At 36.5% G+C, this 20,359-nt stretch overlaps 1 protein-coding gene across 2 annotated transcripts in view; it reads left to right on the forward strand.

Annotated features, from left to right (window-relative positions):
- LOC123529144 (tyrosine-protein phosphatase non-receptor type 12-like) overlaps positions 1-20,359 on the forward strand; it is a 108,621-nt gene that overhangs the window by 79,092 nt on the left and 9,170 nt on the right. The window contains exons 12-15 of one of the 2 annotated variants that reach the window (XM_045309363.2): positions 8,672-8,738; positions 10,904-10,965; positions 14,767-14,785; positions 18,696-18,737. In XM_045309363.2, coding sequence (XP_045165298.2) covers positions 8,672-8,738; positions 10,904-10,965; positions 14,767-14,785; positions 18,696-18,737 — 190 coding nt within the window. Of the gene's footprint in view, positions 1-8,671; positions 8,739-10,903; positions 10,966-14,186; positions 14,249-14,766; positions 14,786-18,695; positions 18,738-20,359 lie in introns of both variants that reach the window. The other variant, XM_045309362.2, reaches the window with a different exon arrangement.

The raw sequence follows: 20,359 nt of genomic DNA on the forward strand, positions 1-20,359 counted from the left end.
CAAAATTAGCTATTTTGACCTTGTCTGCACAATAGCAGCTTTATTTATGATTTGATTTTTACCAAACTTGCACACAACTTGTATCACCATAAGATCTTGGTTCCTTTCTTGAACTGGCAAGATTCCATTATGGGTTCCAGAGTTATGGCCCCTGAAAGGGCCAAAATTAGCTATTTTGACCTTGTCTGCACAGTAGCAGCTTCATTTATGATTTGATTTTAACCAAACTGGCATACAACTTGTATCACCATAAGATCTTGGTTCCTTTCTTGAACTGGTAAGATTCCATTATGGGTTCCAGAGTTATGGCCCCTGAAAGGGCCAAAATTAGCTATTTTGACCTTGTCTGTACAATAGCAGCTTCATTTATGATTCGATTTTAACCAAACTTGCACACAACTTGTATCACCACAAGATCTTGGTTCCTTTCTTGAACTGGCCAGATTCCATTATGGGTTCCAGAGTTATGGCCCCTTAAAGGTCCAAAATTGGCTATTTTGGCTTTTGCAGCCATATAGAGACTTCATTTATGGTTTTATTTGATACAAACTTCCAAAATAACTTCAACAACAATAATTCTTGGATTCCATGACAAATCAGATCCAAGCGTAGATTCAGAGTTATTTAATATCTTATTACCTCCCCTGATTGTAATCAAAATGGATTTATATCAGTAAGTACTTATAGGACTTATTTGAAATTTTATTATTGTTATTAGTTGGACTGAGACAATCAGGGTAGATAACTATGAACTGATTTTATGTCAAATTACCTCCCTTTATTTCAAATTAAAATGGGTATATCTCCGTAACTAATGAAGATACTGATCTGAAATTTCATTTATGTCAACAGATTTATTTGGCAGATCCTTCTTTTCTTCACTTACAATAATTTTTTTTTTAAAATTACTTCCCTTTTACGTTACTATAAATAGCTTATTTTTAGTAACTTTTTTATTATTGGCCGTAGGGAAAAACCGAGACCACTTTTCTGTGGTACAACATGGATGGTACCTCCAATTTGTAGGTGTATTTTGACATATCTGTACCTTGTAAGAATTTTTTTTTTCTTTTTGGTTAAATTTCTTCCCTTTGTTGTTACTGTCCTTTGGACTTAGATAATTTTTCTGAGGACCTTTTTATCCTCAAGTGCAATGATAACAGATGAGCGATATAGGGCCATCATAGCCCTCTTGTTCATTTATTTGGTGAGCTTGCACCCTCATAATTACTACCAGGTGTGGTTTCAGCCAATCAATGTTCGCCATTATTCGACCTGCAGTCAATTGAAACTTCAAAAAACATCTTAGGAAAAGTACTTGCTTACAAAGCATAAAAATGGCATTGCATGACTGTGATCAATAAAATTTCTTTCCTGTGGAATGTTTAGAAATGGCAGGAAATAGTACTATTCCTAATAATAGGGTGTTGATATCAGAAAGGACACGGTCACGCTTTTCAAGGTCTATTTTTAATGGTTAACGAAGATTTGTCTCAGAACATCGCTAAATAGCTGAAACATTTTATCTGTAATATTACAGTTCACCAGGTCAAATCAAAGGAAACGCTTGTTAACACTCTAGAGGCCATATTTATGACTGTATCTTTATGAAACTTAGTCAGAATGTTAAACTTGATGATCTTTAGGACAAGTTTGAATCTGGGTTATGTCAGGTCAGAAACTAGGTCACCAGGTCAAATCAAAGGAAAAGCTAGTTAACACTGTAGAGGCCACATTTATGACCATATCTTAATGAAACTTGGTCAGAATGTTAATCATGATGATCTTTAGGTCAGGTTTAAATCTGGATCAGATGGGTTAAAAAACTAGGTCACTAGGTCATATCAAAGGAAAACCTTGTTAACACTCTAGAGGCCACATTTATGACTGTATCTTCATGAAACTTAGTCAGAATGTTAAACTTGATGATCTTTAGGTCAAGTTTGAATCTCGGTCATGTCGGATAAAAAACGAGGTCACAGGGTCAAATCAAAGGAATAGCTAGTTAACACTTTAGACGCCACATTTATGACCATATCTTACTGAAACATGGTCAGAATGTTAATCTTGATGATATTTAGGTCAGTAGGTCAGGTGAGCGATACAGGGCCTTCATGGCCCTCTTGTTTTTTTTGATTGGTCAATTTTCTTAAGAGTTATTGCCCTTGATTTAATGAACAAGAGGACCATGATGGTCCTGAATCGCTCACCTGACCTATTGACCTAAAGATCATCAAAATTTTGATCAGTTTTGAACTGAGTATGACGTTGTTTTTTTTTGACATAGTGACCTAGTTTTTGAGCACATGTGACCCAGTTTTCAACTTTAGCTAGATATCATCGAGATAAAAATTCTGACCAATTTTCATGAAGATCCGTTGGAAAATACGACCTCTAGAGAGGTCACAAGGTTTTACTATTATTTGACCTAATGTCCTAGTTTTTGAAGGCACGTGACCCACTTTTGAATTTGACCTAGATATCATCAAGGTGAACATTCTCACCAATTTTCATGAACATCTCATGAAAACTATGGCCTCTAGAGAGGTCACAAGGTTTTTCTATTTTTAGACCTACTGACCTAGTTTTTGACCCCACGTGACCCAGTTTCGAAGTTGACCTAGATATCATCAAGTTGAACATTCTCACCAATTTTCATGAAGATCCATTAAAAAATATGGCCTCTAGGGATGTCACAACGTTTTTAGCTCATCTGATTTTTTGAAAAAAAAAGATGAGTTATTGTCATCACTTGAGCGGTTGCCGGCGTCGACGTTGCCTGGTTAAGTTTTATGTTTAGGTCAGCTTTTCTCCTAAACTATCAAAGCTATTGCTTTGAAACTTGGAATACTTGTTCATCATCATAAGCTGACCCTGTATAGCAAGAAACATAACTCCATCTTGCTTTTTGCAAGATTTATGGCCCCTTTTGTACTTAGAAAATATCAGATTTCTTGGTTAAGTTTTATGTTTAGGTTAACTTTTCTCCTAAACTATCAAAGCTATTGCTTTGAAACTTGGAATACTTGTTCACCATCATAAGCAGACCCTGTACATCAAGAAACATAACTCCATCTAGCTTTTTGCAAGAATTATTGCCCCTTTTGGACTTAGAAAATCAGTTTTCTTGGTTAAGTTTTATGTTTTGGTCAGCTTTTATCCTAAACTATCAAAGCTATTGCTTTAAAACTTGCAACACTTGTTCACCATCATAAGCTGACCCTGTACAGCAAGAAACACAACTCCATCCTGCTTTTTGCAAGATTTATGGTCCCTTTTGGACTTAAAAAATATCAGATTTCTTGGTTAAGTTTTATGTTTAGGTCAACTTTTTCTCTTAAACTATCAAAGCTATTGCTTTGAAACTTGCAACACTTATTCACCATCATAAGCTGACCCTGTACAGCAAGCAACATAACTCCATCCTGCTTTTTAGCTCACCTGAGCAATGCTCAGGTGAGTTTTTCTGATCACTCGATGTCCGTCGTCTGTCTGTCTGTCGTCTGTCGTCCGTCAACATTTAGCTTGTGTTTGCGATAGAGGCTGTATTTTTCAACTGATCTTCATGAAACTTGGTCAGAATGATTACCTTTATGAAATCTAGGCCGAGTTCGAAAATGGGTCATCTCGGGTCAAAAACTAGGTCACTAGGTCAAATCAAAGAAAAACCTTGTGTATGCAATAGAGGCTGTATTTTTCAATTAATCTTCATGAGTATTGGTCAGAATGATAACCTTGATGAAATCTAGGCCGAGTTTGAAAATGGGTCATCTCGGGTCAAAAACTAGGTCACTAGGTCAAATCAAAGAAAAACCTTGTGTATGCGATAGAGGCTGTATTTTTCAATTGAACTTCATGAATATTGGTCAGAATGATTGCCTTGATGAAATCTAGGCCGAGTTCGAAAATGGGTCATCTCGGGTCAAAAACTAGGTCACTAGGTCAAATCAAAGAAAAACCTTGTGTATGCGATAGAGGCTGTATTTTTCAATTATTCTTCATGAATATTGGTCAGAATGATAACCTTGATGAAATCTAGGCCTAGATTGAAAATGGGTCATCTCGGGTCAAAAACTAGGTCACTAGGACAAATCAAAGAAAAACCTTGTGTATGCGATAGAGGCTGTACTTTTCAATTGATCTTCATGAATATTGGTCAGAATGATTGCATTGATGAAATCTAGGCCGAGTTCGAAAATGGGTCATCTCGGGTCAAAAACTAGGTCACTAGGTCAAATCAAAGAAAAACCTTGTGTATGCGATAGAGGCGGTATTTTTAAATCGATCGTCATAAATTTTTGACAGAATGATAACCATTGATGAAATCTAGGCCAAGTTGGAAAATGGGTCATCTGGGTTCAAAAACTAGGTCAATAGGTCAAATCAAGGAAAAACCTTGTGTATGCGATAGAGGCTGTATTTTTCAACTGATCTTCATGAAATTTAGCCAGAATGATTACCTTGATAAAATCTAGGCTGAGTTCGAAAATGGGTCATCTGGGGTCAAAAACTAAGTCACTAGGTCAAATGGAAGAAAAACATTGTGTATGCAATAGAGGATGTAGTTTTAAGTTGATCTTCATGAAATTTGGTCAGAGTGATTGCCTTGATGAAATCTAGGTCAAGTTTGAATATGGGTTATCTGAGATCAAAAACTAGGTCACTAGGTCAAATTAAAGAAAAATCTTGTGTATGCAGTAGAGACTGTTGTTTTCAATTGATTTTATGAAATTTGGTCAGGATGATTGCCTTAATGAAATCTAGGTCGAATTTGAATATGGGTCATCTGAGGTCAAAAACTAGGTCACTTGGTCAAATCAAAGAAAAAACTTGTGTATGTGATAGAGGCTGTATTTTTCAATTGATCTTCATGAATTTTGGTCAGAATGATTGCCTTGATAAAATCTAGGTCGATTTTGAACATGGGTCATCTCGGGTCAAAAACTAGGTCATATCTAAGAAAATGCTTGTTTTATCGCAAGAGACCAATTTTTTGGTCCAATCTTAATGAAAATTGGTCAGAATATTTGTTACCATGAAATCACTAGGTCAAACATGTTTTACACTGTTATGGTGTGTTTCTTAGGTGAGCGACCTAGGGCCATCTTGGCCCTCTTGTTGCAATAATTATTGCCCTTTTTGGACTTAGAAAATCATTTTCTTGGTTGAGTATTATGTTTAAGGCAACTTTTCTCATAAACTATCAAAGCTATTGCTTTAAAACTTGCAACAGTTTTTCACCGTCATAAGTGGACATTGTACATCAAGAAACATAACTCTATCCTGCCTTTTGCAAGAATGATGGCACTTTTTAGACTTGAAAATCATGGGTAGGACAATATTTCTATTGTACAAAAAAAATCAGATGAGCGTCAGCACCCGCAAGGCGGTGCTCTTGTTTAGCTCACCTGTCACAAAGTGACAAGGTGAGCTTTTGTGATCGCGCCATCGTCCGTGCGTGCGTGCGTCTGTCTGTAAACTTTTGCTTGTGACCACTCTAGAGGTCACATTTTTCATTGGATCTTTATAAAAGTTGGTCAGAATGTTCATCTTGATGTTATCTAGGTCTAATTTGAAACTGGGTCACGTGTGGTCAAAAACTAGGTCAGTAGGTCTAAAGATAGAAAAACCTTGTGACCTCTCTAGAGGCCATATATTTCATGAGATCTTCATGAAAATTTGTCAGAATGTTCACTTTGATGATATCTAGGTCAAGTTCGAAAGTGGGTCACGTGCCATCAAAAACTAGGTCAGTAGGTCAAATAATAGAAAAACCTTGTGACCTCTCTAGAGGCCATACTTTTCATGGGATCTGTATGAAAGTTGGTCTGAATGACCTAGTTTTTGACCGCACATGACCCAGTTTCGAATTTGGCCTAGATATCATCAAGTTGAACATTCTGACCACTTTTCATAAAGATCCCATGAAAAATATGGCCTCTAGAGAGGTCACAAGGTTTTTCTACTTTTAGACCTACTGACCTAGTTTTTGACCGCACATGACCCAGTTTTGAACTTGACCTAGATATCATCAAGATGAACATTCTGACCAATTTTCATGAAGATCCATTGAGAAATATGGCCTCTAGAGAGGTCACAAGGTTTTTCAATTTTTAGACCTACTGACCTAGTTTTGGACCGCATATGACCCAGTTTCAAACTTGACCTAGATATCATCAAGATGAGCATTCTCACCAACTTTCATAAAGATCCCACGAAAAATGTGACGGACGCTGCACGATCACAAAAGCTCACCTTGTCACTATGTGACAGGTGAGCTAAAAATGCCCAAAAATGTCCGTCCGCAGCCATTTCTCAGTAACTATCATGTAGAATTTCATAAAACTTGAAATAAACATGCACCAACATACTGTGATGATGCCCGTCAAGTTTCTTTTTTGGTCAATTTCCCTTAGAGTTATTGCCCTTGATTTAATGAAAAATGCACGTCTGCAGCACTTTCTCAGTAACAAGCTGGTAGAATTTCATAAAACTTGAAATAGATATGAACCAACATACTTCGATGATGCCTGTCATTTTTTTTTTTAATTGGTCAATTTTCCTTAGAGTTATTGCCCTTTAATTTTCCATCAATGTTTATAATCAACATATGATGTTTTGTACCCTCACCCAGTCACCCCCGCTGCCCCCCTACCCCATTAAAAAATAGCATTCATTTTCTGTTAAATTGATTTTGACTAATGAAATTATTTGCCTCTTAGTAACATCCTTAACCTTTTTTCGGCAGGGGATACCAATTCATCGAATTTGCTTGTTTACTATTCAGATGATTAGGCAGTTGTGGGAGACATGCGCTTTTCTCAAAAGCAGCTCTAGTTTTGTAAAAGCACTTGCAAATAGATGGTCTATAGTTTCATGCATTTTACATACAAAACATGATACTTTGATTTATATGGAGATTTAAAAGACTTTCCCTAAAATACTTGTAATATTACTTACTTTCTAAATGTATTAAAAAAAAAGGTACAATTGAGTGTTATATGCCACCTTTTTAATGTAAATTTTTATGTAAATACCCATTCTAGCATAAAACTGCTGTTATTGTCACATTTCGGGGGTGTTTTAACAGGAGAGAAAACGTGTGTTAACAGAGAGATTCTCGCGCTCACGTGCTGTTATAACAACTTTTTATATGCGAGTTCCGTGGCAAAGCGTAAACGTCATTCGGCCCCAAAACGGATAATTCAAAACAAAATGACGCCAACGTAAAAAACAACTCAGACATTCCCGCGCATTTCATGGAAATTTAATGACGTTGAGGTAGGATGTATTCATTTATTAGTATTTTTTATCTAGGTTAAGTTCGAAACTGGGTCACGTGCGGTCAATAACTAGGTCAGTAGGTCTAAAAATAGAAAAACCTTGTAACCTCTCTAGAGGCCATATTTCTCAATGGATCTTCATGAAAATTGGTGAGAGTGTTCAGCTTGATGATATCTAGATCAAGTTCGAAACTGGGTCATGTGCGGTCAAAAACTAGGTCAGTAGGTCTAAAAATAGAAAAACCTTGTGACCTCTCTAGAGGCCATATTTTTCATGAGATCTTCATGAAAATTGGTGAGAAGGTTCACCTTGATGATGTCTATGTCTACTTCAAAAGTGGGTCACGTGCCTTCAAAAACTAGGTCATTAGGTCAAATAATAGAAAAACTTTGTGACCTCTCTAGAGGTCATATTTTTCAATGGATCTTCATGAAAATTGGTCAGAATTTTTTATCTTGATGAAATCTAGGTCACATGTGCTCAAACACTAGGTCACTATGTCAAATAATAGAAATAACGACGTCATACTCAATTCAACACTGGGTCATGTTGGGATAGGTGAGCGATTCAGGACCATCATGGTCCTCTTGTTTCATAAGTGAAAATAATGTTATTGACTACAGTACAAGTATACTTAACAAATAATCAAGGTCTTGATGTGGTTTATCGTCTAATTTACCATGGTTCATCTTTCAGATGCTTCAATATTTAACCACTTGGGCTAATACCCTTGTGGTTCAATTCCTGTGCATCTGAACTCTGATGAACCATGGTAAATTAGATGATAAACCACACGAAGGCCTTGATTGTTTTCATTCCGACATGCTCATTGACATGTTTTAATGGATATCATGCTGGACTTCATTTACCCGAGGAGTAATGTATCGGATGTCATGCGGCAATTTGACGTCATAATTGATGTCATAATGCTCTCTTACCGGTCTGTGCGTCAACCGTTGTTTATCACAGAATATACAGAGCTTGATTTCCTTCTTAGTTTAACTGGCAATCAAATTGAGCCATGTTAGAATGTGAAATCATTAATATCCGTGGGGGACTAATTTTCGTGGTTGAGTCAATCCATGAAATTTGATCCCAATGAACAAATAAAATTCCCATTTATTTTATGTTCAAAAGCTGAAATTCACAAATTCATATCCCCACAAAATTTCTGTTTTGACCAAAACCACGAAATTTTATGCTCACGAAATTAAATGATTTTACATTACTTCGAAAAGAAATGATGAACATCATTCATTTTGTACCAAACACCATTTAACAAAGTTTCATTTTTATTTAAAGGGGTCATTGAAGATAAAAGTGTCATTAAAGATAACAAATATTAACATTAGAACATATTCCAGGGTTTTCTTTGATTTTGTTTCAGACGGCACCTGTTTTACCAGCTAGAGGTTATATTGATGATGATGAAAACCAGAATGTTGATAAATCAGGTAACTAATTAAAATAATTTCTAAATGCTGAGAACTGAAAACCATACAGTCACATTCTATTTTCTTCTTTTTGAAGAATTAGCAATTGCAGAGAGGCACAGACATTTTATAAATGAATTTTCAGTGTGTTTACAGCTAGACTGTCTGAAGAATAGGTAGAGCTATTGCACTCGCACATTTGTTGACTTCTGCATTTATTTTTATGCCCCAGAAGGGAGGCATATAGTTTTTAAACCGTCTGTTGGTCTGTCAGTCTGTCCGCAATTTTCGTGTCCGGTCCATATCTTTTTCATCGATGGATGGATTTTCAAATAACATGGCATGAATGTGTACCACAGTAAGACGACGTGTTGCGCGCAAGACCCACGTCCGTAGCTCAAAGGTCAAGGTCACACTTAGACGTTAAAGGATAGTGCATTGATGGGCGTGTCTGGTCCATATCTTTGTCATCCATGGATGGATTTTCAAATAACTTGGCATGAATGTGTACCACAGTAAGACGACGTGTCGCACGCAAGACCCAGGTCCGTAGCTCAAAGGTCAAGGTCACACTTAGACGTTAAAGGTCATTTTTCATGATAGTGCATTGATGGGCGTGTCCGGCCCTTATCTTTGTCATTCATGCATGGATTTTAAAATAACTACGCATGAATGTGTGACACAGTAAGACGACAAGTCGCGCGCAAGACCCAGCTCCGTAGGTCAAAGGTCCTAAACTCTAACATCGGCCATAACTATTCATTCAAAGTGCCATCGGGGGCATGTGTCATCCTATGGAGACAGCTCTTGTTATGTCTAAATTCGGTTAAGTATTTGTATGTAAGCTAGTATCTGAAAGTTCATACACTTGTTCTGTGTGATGATGTGACCTGCAGTGCACAGGTTCTATAACTCTGTTTTGCCCATTTCTCAACTTAGCAATTTTTTATGAAGTTTTTTTATATGTAAGCTCCAGGATCTCAGTACCAACTGATGTGAAAGGATTGTATATATGTTTCCCAGATAGTTGCAGTTTCAAAATCCTTCTTGTGTCAGACAAATGTTCTGTGGCTGCCCCTCTACTTGGAATGTTTAAATAATATTATTTTGATTCATCAAAAACATGGCTGCAGGGGCTGTATATAGAACATTCTTCAAGCAACTGCCTCTCCTAAATTACTAATACAATTTTTGGGTAACCATCTATTAATATTATACAATTTATTCTTGATTTGTTAAACAACATGACTGCAAGTGGGTATGGAGTCTTTCCAGTATACTTATATTGTTGGAACTTTAAACATCTTCTTGTCAGAAAATGGTGGCCTGATTTTAAAATAATTGAACACAAATATTTCTTGAGTGACCCTTTTCCAAGATTGTTCAGGTGAATGGCTTAGGGCCAACATAGCCCTCTTGTTTGACTTCATTCATTTTATCATCTTTTAGTGACAAGGTTTTTGCATAGTTGAGTATTGCTGTCCTCAGACAGCTCTGTTGGATAAAGTGACTGTTAGATATTTGGTTGGTGAGGAAAATGAGATTGGTCTTTTTATTCAGACCAGCAGTTTTAAAAAATACATAATTTTGTGATTATTGCTAAATTAATATTATTTATCTTTTAAAAGGTTGCCTTAACTTCATTGACATAGCTGCATTGAATTTGTTTGATTTTCTTATCTACTACTATTTGAGCCACTCCATGAGAAAACCAACATAGTGTGTTTGCGACCAGCATGGATCCAGACCAGCCTGCGCATCCGCACAGTCTGGTCAGGATCCATGCTGTTCGCTAACACTTTCTCTAATTGCAATAGGCTTTGAAAGCAAACAGCATGGATCCTGACCAGACTGTGGATGACTGCGCAGGCTGTTCTGGATCCATGCTGGTCGCAAGGGCACTATGTTGTTTTTTTTTCATGGTGCGGCTCATTTGCTTTACTATAAGTTGTATCGTTTTAAATGAAAAATGTTTGAATGGGAAATTTGATTGTTCAAAGAGTCTCTAATTCACATATTTGACCATGTTTAAAGTTTTCAATGAAAAAACAAAACAGATAGATTGTAAGATAATATGGGAATCAGGTAACACATAGTTCCTGTGCTGGACTGAAATGATCTTTTATTGTAACCAATGTATATCCTGGATGTACCGGTAATGTAAGTGTATTGTAAATGATTTGCAGTTCCAAAGGTTTTTCGGTCTGGAGGCCGAGACATCTTTTTAAAGTTTCAAAAGCCCATCAAGGTAAAAAAGCTGTGTGTTAAGTGAGAAACTAACAGCCTAGTGCTAGAAGATTTCTCTTAACACCCAAGACCTAAATTCACTTGCATTCAGTGTCTGAGATGGGCAGTGGGTGGAAAGCAGGTCTCTGCACATTTTAACTAGTCTAACCCTTATCATGCTAAACTCAACTGATTCTGCCTTTGCAACCAGTGTAGATCATGATCTGCGCTGCTGCCATTCAGTCAGTATTTTTTGGTAAGCACCCCTTTTAACAGTTAATGGTACTGTCCAAATTGAAAGATGGACAAGTTCATTATAGAAATTTAGCTGGGTAAGGGTTAAGAGTATATTTGAAAGATCTAGACCAGATGTGTTGAAAATGTGTAATAATGTGTAAGTCAAGTGTGTTAACCAGCAGTTGGTTTAAACCAGTGTTTTGAGAGTTATTGCCCTTGACCAGTTTGCAATGATAATCAATCTTCTCATTAACTTAAGAGGTTTTAACTGGTTCATTATCATCCATATTCTCATTAGGTATGAGTAGCATATCTTGGTTAGTTTTTTTATAATCATCCAGTATTGATTGATCATCTGAGAGTTACAGCCCTTTACAAAGTGATCTTTTATCTTGTAATCAAATTCATATTGAGTGTTTGCATTTTATTTTTTGGTGGGTCAGTAAAGCCATGATCAAGGTAACAGTGACTGTCACACTTCAATAGTTTTCTTGTGTCCAGCATAAACCTGAGTGTGTATATATATGTCCCTGTGTCACAAAATTGTCAAAAACTTATATTTTTGACTTACAGACAAGTCATTCCATTGTTTTAAAAAGAAATCATGTTTGAAAAAAAGACTGAAGAATGCTTAAGTGAATAAAGGTTTTGTGGGTGTTCATAATTATTATTCTGATGTGCTTGCACTTAATTGTCAAAGTATTAAATACATTGTTGCAAACTTAACCTTTTTTCGTGATTAGGTATACTGTATTAATATCTAATGCTTCATTGAGAAAATACTGAATTCATGTTTGGATAATTAAGATATATATTCACTGAATTTAGGCTTACTAAAAATGCAAAGTTGTGCTTTTAAACATAAATATAAATTTGACAGACCATTAAGATAACCCTACTTTAGTGAACTTCATGTCTTGGGAACTGACAACCATTTGTTCTATTTTATTCTGCAAAACTAAAATACTGGGAGCCTTGATTGCGAAGTTGTTGCACTGTAATAAAAAAATGGAAGTTAGAATGCTTACTTTCTGCAAAAATCTATTATGAGTGACAAGAGATTCTAAATATTTATGCAGTTTAGTACCCATGACAACCAGTGGAAGTTTTATAATATTATTTGGCTAGCAGCTAGTGTAACACAGCTTTGTGACTGTAGTTGGTTATTATTGACAAGAACAATATTTTGCATATATTTGTCATAACAAGCAAACAAATAGCACTATTCAGTAAGTAAGCTTCTATAAAAGCAGTGTTACATGGGGTGTATGCCATTAAACCCATGTATTCCAAGGGGTGTAAAGAGTGTTCATTCCATTTTAAAAAAAGGTCTTTCAGTCATATTAAATGCTGATATGTCAACATACTGCTATTAAAGAAATTGGCTTAATTTAAGATTTTCTTACACACTAAATTCAGAAAATTGAAACGGATTACTTCTTTGGTTGATTCTAACACCAATATTTTATGTCAGATCTTTAATCATTGTTTGTATGAGAAAACCAACAGTGCATTTGCGGCCAGCATGGATCCAGACCAGCCTGCCCAGTCATCCACAGTCTGGTCAGGATCCATGCTTTCCGCTAAAGGTTTCTCCAATTGCAATAGGTTTTGAAAGCGAACAGTATGGATCCTGACCAGACTGCGTGGATGCGCAGGCTGGTCTGGATCCATGCTGGTTGCAAGGGCACTATGTTGGTTTTCTGATGGTGCGGCTCATTTATATTTGTGTTGTCTGCAAGTGGTATGCCTCAATGAAATTTAGTGAAAAAGTTCATTTTCTGCAACATTGTATAAAAAATAAGATAAACTTTCACTAAATTTTATTTGTTCATCTGAACTTACCCAGTAAAAAATCAAAAACATGATCATAGATCTTTCAGTGAATAGATCTTTACTATATGTTACATTTCAGTAAAGTAATAAAGCTGTCTGCGTAAGCAGAACTAACTCTCTTTACACCCTTTACTCAGTTCAGTCAATGCTGGCCTTGACATTGTAAATCTTTTCCTAAAAAAGTTGTCTTATTACCCTGGTTATCCTAATGTAGAACTGTCAGTCTGTCTGTCTGTCTGTCTGTCTGTCCATTTATGTAGGTAGATGGCCATGAGACAGTGTGCAGAGAGCTTGAACAGGTTATGTAGGTCAAAGGTCAAGGTTACAAATTGAACTAAAAGGTCAAAACTGTCCAACATATTTTGTGTCTGGAGCATCACTAAATAACAATGCAAGGTATTGACTTCAAACTTGGCATATAAGTAGGTAGTGATGAGACAATATGCAAAAAATATGAACCTGGTCTGTAGGTTTAGGGTCAAGGTCAGAAATTGAGCTCAAATTTGTCCGTCATATTTAGTGTTTGGAGCATAACTTGGTAGCCATACAAGATACTGACTTCAAACCTGGGGTGTATGTAGGTGGTTGTAGGTGGTTGTGAGAAGATATAAAGAGTGCAAAACCAGGGTGGTAGGCCAAAGGTCAAGGACACAGCAAGGTCTTATCTGCCCATCATATTTTGTATCCAGAGCTTAATAATGTATTTACTTGTAACTTTGAATAGGTAAGTGGTGATGAAATGATGTGCAGACTGCAACAGTCTGCATTACAACACCCTCCACCCCCACAAAAAAAAAAAGAAAAGAAAAAACATTAGTTCCTTGCCCTTTAATATCCTGTCACCACCATTGCACACACACAATCAACACCATGCTTCCCCTCCCCCCCCCACCCCCTTTCATATAAAAAAAACTAAAAACATCTTGAATTTTACTTCTTCTTTAAATTTTGCTTGCATCCTCCTCTGATATAACCTCACATATTGGCATGTCCATTTAGAGTTTAAAGATTGGTACCCTGCCAAATATGTCATTCTCTCTGTTAAATAACCTAATAGTGTTTTAATGTCAAGGCCAGACTGCTTCAAGAACTGAATTGTGTAACTCTGTGTGTTTTGGTGCTTGTCTATATTTTGTATTTTGACCTTATATGGTATTTGCTATTCTTAAGGTGCAGGAGACACAAACACTCTGGGGAAAAAGGCACAACTGACTAGTGCAATTAAAAATCTGGTAAGATATTTAGCAGAGTTGGTTGTGGTAATTTTATTTCTTTTACTCACAGAACAAGACAGTTGTTAAAACATTCTAAGTTGCTGAGGCATTTAAAAAAGGGTTTTTAATGTTGCACTTTAAAGTAGTGAAGTGTACTTTTCCATTTAAAAGGCTGATTTTCTGTTTTAACCATTTTGCAATGATTTTGGTAATTATGCACTCACTTTTTGCTGTGTTTTGTGTGTCATAGGCTTGTGTTTTAAGATTTACTGGTGACATCACTTGCATTTACAGATGTTTCAACAAGTTAAAGTGGTGACATTAATTTTGTTTTAATTAAATAATACAGTAAAATGCTTTTACATACAACTTTTGAGAATGTTTTATTATAATAAGTAAAACTTCAAAATCTAATGTTACTCCATACAGTTTGGTCAGATTTGTAGTATATATATATATAGAAATTTTGAATATTCCTGTTATTATTGTGTAAAGTTGTATGATTATCAACTTGTGCTTTTTTTATTCTCTTGCAGTTCACAGGAAAAGGAATAAGTAAGTTAACAGTCTACTTTGAAATTCTAATTTATTTTAAGCTCATCTGATTTTTAGCTCACATGTCACAAAGTGACAGTGTGAGCTTTTGTGATCACGCAGCGTCCGTCGTCCGTCGTCCGTGCGTCCGTCCGTGCGTCCGTGCGTAAACTTTTGCTTGTGACCTCTCTAGAGGTCACATTTTTCATGGGATCTTTATGAAAGTTGGTCAGAATGTTTATCTTGATGATATCTAGGTCAAGTTCGAAACTGGGTCACGTGCGGTCAAAAACTAGGTCAGTAGGTCGAAAAATAGAAAAACCTTGTGACCTCTCTAGAGGCCATATTTTTCAAAAGATCTTCATGAAAATTGGTCAAAATGTTTACCTTGATGATATCTAGGTCAAGTTCGAAACTGGGTCACGTGCCTTCAAAAACTAGGTCAGTAGGTCAAATAATAGAAAAACCTTGTGACCTCTCTAGAGGCCATATTTTTCATGGATCTGTATGAAAGTTGGTCTGAATGTTTATCTTGATGATATCTAGGTCAAGTTCGAAACTGGGTCAGCTGCGGTCAAAAACTAGGTCATTAGGTCTAAAAATAGAAAAACCTTGTGACCTCTCTAGAGGTCATACTTTTGAATGGATCTTCAGGAAAATTGGTCAGAATGTTCACTTTAATGATATCTAGGTCAGTTTCGAAACTGGGTCATGTGCCGTCAGTAACTAGGTCAGTAGGTCAAATAATAAAAAAAACCTTGTGACCTCTCTAGAGGCCATATTTTTCATGGGATCTGTATGAAGATTGGTCTGAATGTTCATCTTGATGATATCTAGGCCAAGTTCGAAACTGGGTCAACTGTGGTTAAAAACTAGGTCAGTAGGTCTAAAAATAGAAAAACCTTGTGACCTCTCTAGAGGCCATATTTTTCACAAGATCTTCATGAAAATTGGTCAGAATGTTCACCTTGATGATATCTAGGTCAAGTTTGAAACTGGTCATGTACCTTCAAAAACTAGGTCAGTAGGTCAAATAATAGAAAAACCTTGTGACCTCTCTAGAGGCCATATTTTTCATGGGATCTGTATGAAAGTTGGTCTGAATATTCATCTTGATGATATCTAGGTCAAGTTTGAAACTGGGTCAGCTACGGTCAAAAACTAGCTCATTAGGTCTAAAAATAGAAAAACCTTGTGACCTCTCTAGAGGCCATACTTTTGAATGGATCTTCATGAAAATTGGTCAGAACGTTCACCTTGATGATATCTGGGTCAAGTTCGAAACTGGGTCACGTGCCATCAATAACTAGGTCAGTAGGTCAAATAATGAAAAAACCTTGTGACCTCTCTAGAGGCCATATTTTTCATGGGATCTGTATGAAAGTTGGTCTGAATGTTCATCTTTATGATATCTAGGTCAGGTTCAAAACTGGGTCACATGAGTTCAAAAACTAGGTCACTATGTCAAATAATAGAAAAAAACGACGTCATACTCAGTTCAAAACTGGGTCATGTTGGGACAGGTGAGCGATTCAGGACCATCATGGTCCTCTTGTTTGAAAAAAAATGATGAGTTATTGTCATCACTTGAGCGGTTGTCGGCGTCAGCGTTGGCGTCTGTGTCGGCGTTGCCTGGTTAAGTTTTATGTTTAGGTCAGCTTTTCTCCTAAACTATCAAAGCTATTGCTTTGAAACTTGGAATACTTGTTCACCATCATAAACTGACCCTGTATAGCAAGAAACATAACCCGATCTTGCTTTTTGCAAGATTTATGGCCCCTTTTGAACTTAGAAAATATCAGATTTCTTGGTTAAGTTTTATGTTTAGGTCAACTTTTCTCCTAAACTATCAAAGCTATTGCTTTGAAACTTGGAATACTTGTTCACCATCATAAGCAGACCCTGTATAGCAAGAAACATAACTCCATCTTGCTTTTTGCAAGAATTATTGCCCCTTTTGGACTTAGAAAATCAGTTTTCTTGGTTAAGTTTTATGTTTAGGTCAGCTTTTATCCTAAAATATCAAAGCTATTGCTTTAAAACTTGCAACACTTGTTCACCATCAGAAGCTGACCCTGTACAGCAAGAAACGTAACTCCATCCTGCTTTTTGCAAGATTTATGGCCCCTTTTGGACTTAGAAAATATCAGATTTCTTGGTTAAGTTTTATGTTTAGGTCAACTTTTTCTCTTAAACTATCAAAGCTATTGCTTTGAAACTTGCAACACTTGATCACCATCATAAGCTGACCCTGTACAGCAAGCAACATAACTCCATCCTGCTTTTTGCAATAATTATTGCCCCTTTTGGACTTAGAAAATCATTTTCTTGGTTGAGTATTATGTTTAAGTCAACTTTTCTCATAAACTATCAAAGCTATTGCTTTAAAACTTGCAACAGTTTTTCACCATCATAAGTGGACACTGTACATCAAGAAACATAACTCTATCCTGCTTTTTGCAAGAATGATGGCCCTTTTTAGACTTAGAAAATCATGGGTAGGACAATATTTCTATTATACAAAAAAAATCAGATGAGCGTCAGCACCCGCAAGGCGGTGCTCTTGTTTATTGTTCTTTTCCAAACGGACTGTCTCACTAACTTTATAGAACATGTACATTCTGACCAGCTTATGTAAATAGAAGATCGAATGAAAAACTGTCAAATTGAAGTTATTAGCAACTATTTACAACAATTTTCCATTAAGCCACCAATATTCAAGCTCATTGACAATGTTTTCCTTTGAACAGAATCTGTGTCACCTTAGCATATTGATGCTCATACACATTTTGAGCCGCACCATGAGAAAACCAACATAGTGCATTTGCGACCAGCATGGATCCAGACCAGCCTGTGCATCCGCACAGTCTGGTCAGGATCCATGCTGTTCGCTAATGGTTTCTCTAATTGCAATAGGCTTTGAAAGCGAACAGCATGGATCCTGACCAGAATGTGTGGATGAGCAGGCAGGTCTGGATCCATGCTGGTCGCAAAGCCACTATGTTGGTTTTCTCATGACACGGCTCGTTTATCAGAGGTTTTCTTTGTCTGAGATAAATCTTTCATGTATTTCTACCATTTATATGGCGAGTATGCACATAAGTAATTACCACAAGAAGTGCTCAATGTTTTCCTATGAACAGAATCTGTGTCACCTCAGCATATTGGCAATTTCCAGTAATAGCTGGTATGAATGATGATGTCAGATTGGAAGTTTAGAAATTTACCTCAGAAAACAAACACGCTTTTCATAATAGCCATCAATGTTATAAAGTTGAGCTACTTTCCAAAACCAGCTAGGGGTAAGGTCACAATCTTGCTTTCAATTATCTAACCAGTACCAGTTCTTTTAAAAGTGATCAATATAAGCTTTTGGTGCCTCCTTTTCCAAATGGTTAAGATCTCTAACTTCGAATCTCTTGCCCCACCCCACTAGGTTCCAAACCTCACTTTGGGTGTAGAATGTGAAAAAGCTGTTTAATGGAAAGTCAGTGGTTTTGCTCAGTTGCCTACCCCTGCCTGGAACAAATTAGTGTCCAGAGGGGCACTTAGGGTCTTCCTCCGCCATCAAAAGCTAGAAAAGTTGCCATGTGACCTTAACTGTGTTGGTGTGACTCTTAAAGCAGCAAGAAATGTATGTTTTTAGCTTTCCTCATACATTGTTATATAAACTACTGTAAAAGCACATATTTTCGCAGGGTCAGATTTCGCGAAATTGAGTATGTTCACAAGGTTTAATATTCCAGAAATTGTTAAAATGGTATCCTACTTTAATTTGAATTATACCAATTATGGTAAATATTTATGCAAGGATTAATTTTCGCGAGATGTAGGTCCTGAGAATATAGCGAAAATTAAAGCCTCGCGAAAATTTCTGCTTTTACAGAAAAAATATGTTATTATAACTATATATTGTTTTTACCATTTTTAGATTCATCAGCATCAGACCATATTGTTCCAAGTGACATTCCAGGTAATTTTTTCTGTTAGTAAAATGGGATGAAAGGATACCAGTGATTGAAAGCAAAGTTTTCAGATCTGCCAGTTGTTAAAGAAATAATATATCTCATTTAGTGATTTGTTGCTGAATAAATCATTGTTTGGAGTTCAGATGTGAAGGAATTTTATCACGAGGACGCATCTGAACAACAATGATTTTATTTATTTAAGAGCAAATCACTAAAATTAATGAGATATATTATTTCGATTCTAACACGTTTCCAAGGACTTTAAAGTACCGTATAGCGGGTTAATTCTGTGGGCAAAATTTTTTGCAGTTTTGTCCTAAAATGGGCCTAGTTTATTTCTGTGTTTTTTTTATTTCTGCGACCTTCGAGAAAAGCAGGAATTAGTTTTTGCAGTTTGCATTAACTGGAAGTAAATTCTGTGTATGGGAAATGCTACCGCATTTACAACGTCATAACCAATGACTCAAATTCATATCGTTCTCGTTAGTTATGTCTTGTTGGCATTATCTAGGTTGGAATCTAGGACAGTGAAATTGGCGCAGTTGATTTATGTTTAAATCTGATTTCTTTTCATTACCGTGCATGATCAAAAATCAGAGTTAAAAATCAAACTGTAGGTCTAGTTACCGGTAATTCATTTTGAAAGACATTTTCATAAAATGTAACACTGCTGGTAGAAAAATATACAATTTATTTACAAATATATACAAATGCAAAGTCTGGTACATAGTTCGTTCACAGTCCATTCAGTTACAACAGTAACAACACAGATTTATTAGTTTGTTTAACTTTTCATTTGTGATATACACTTGTAAAGATTACACGCCCGAAACGGTAACCATTCATTCATGGACAATAGATTGATACAATAACAAAAGCAATCAACCACACTTGATACGGTGTGAGTAACTTGACAGCAGACGAAAAACTCATGAGATAAAGATAACGGGTCATTATATTAAGCGAAATATCAAAGTTTATTTCTGTGTCAAAAAATTCTGCTGATAGTTTAAATGTGCGGAATTTATTTCTGCGTGACAGCCTGGACCCGCAGATTTAGCAGAAATGCCTCTTGGGGAGGCATATTGTTTTTGCCCTGTCCGTCCTTCCGTAGGTCACACTTCATTTCCGAGCAATAACTGGAGAACCATTTGACCTAGAACCTTCAAACTTCATAGGGTTGTAGGGCTGCTGGAGTAGACGACCCTTATTGTTTTTGGGGTCACTCTGTCAAAGGTCAAGGTCACAGGGGCCTGAACATTGAAAACCATTTCCGATCAATAACTAGAGAACCACTTGACCCAGAATGTTGAAACTTCATAGGATGATTGATCATGAAGAGTAGATGACCCCTATTGATTTTGGGGTCACTCCTTCAAAGGTCAAGGTCACAGGGGCCTGAACATTGAAAACCATTTCCGATCAATAACTTGAGTACCACTTTGACCAAGAATGTTGAAACTTCGTAGGATGATTGTACGTGTAGAGTAGATGACCCCTATTGATTTTGGGGTCACTCTGTTAAAGGTCAAGGTCACAGGGGCCTGAACATGGAAACCGTTTCCAATCAATAACTTGAGAACCTCTCGACCCAGAATGTTGAAACTTCATAGGATGATTGTTCATG

The sequence above is a fragment of the Mercenaria mercenaria genome, chromosome 13, assembly GCF_021730395.1.
Source record: "Mercenaria mercenaria strain notata chromosome 13, MADL_Memer_1, whole genome shotgun sequence".
Classification (NCBI taxonomy): Eukaryota; Metazoa; Mollusca; class Bivalvia; order Venerida; family Veneridae; genus Mercenaria; species Mercenaria mercenaria.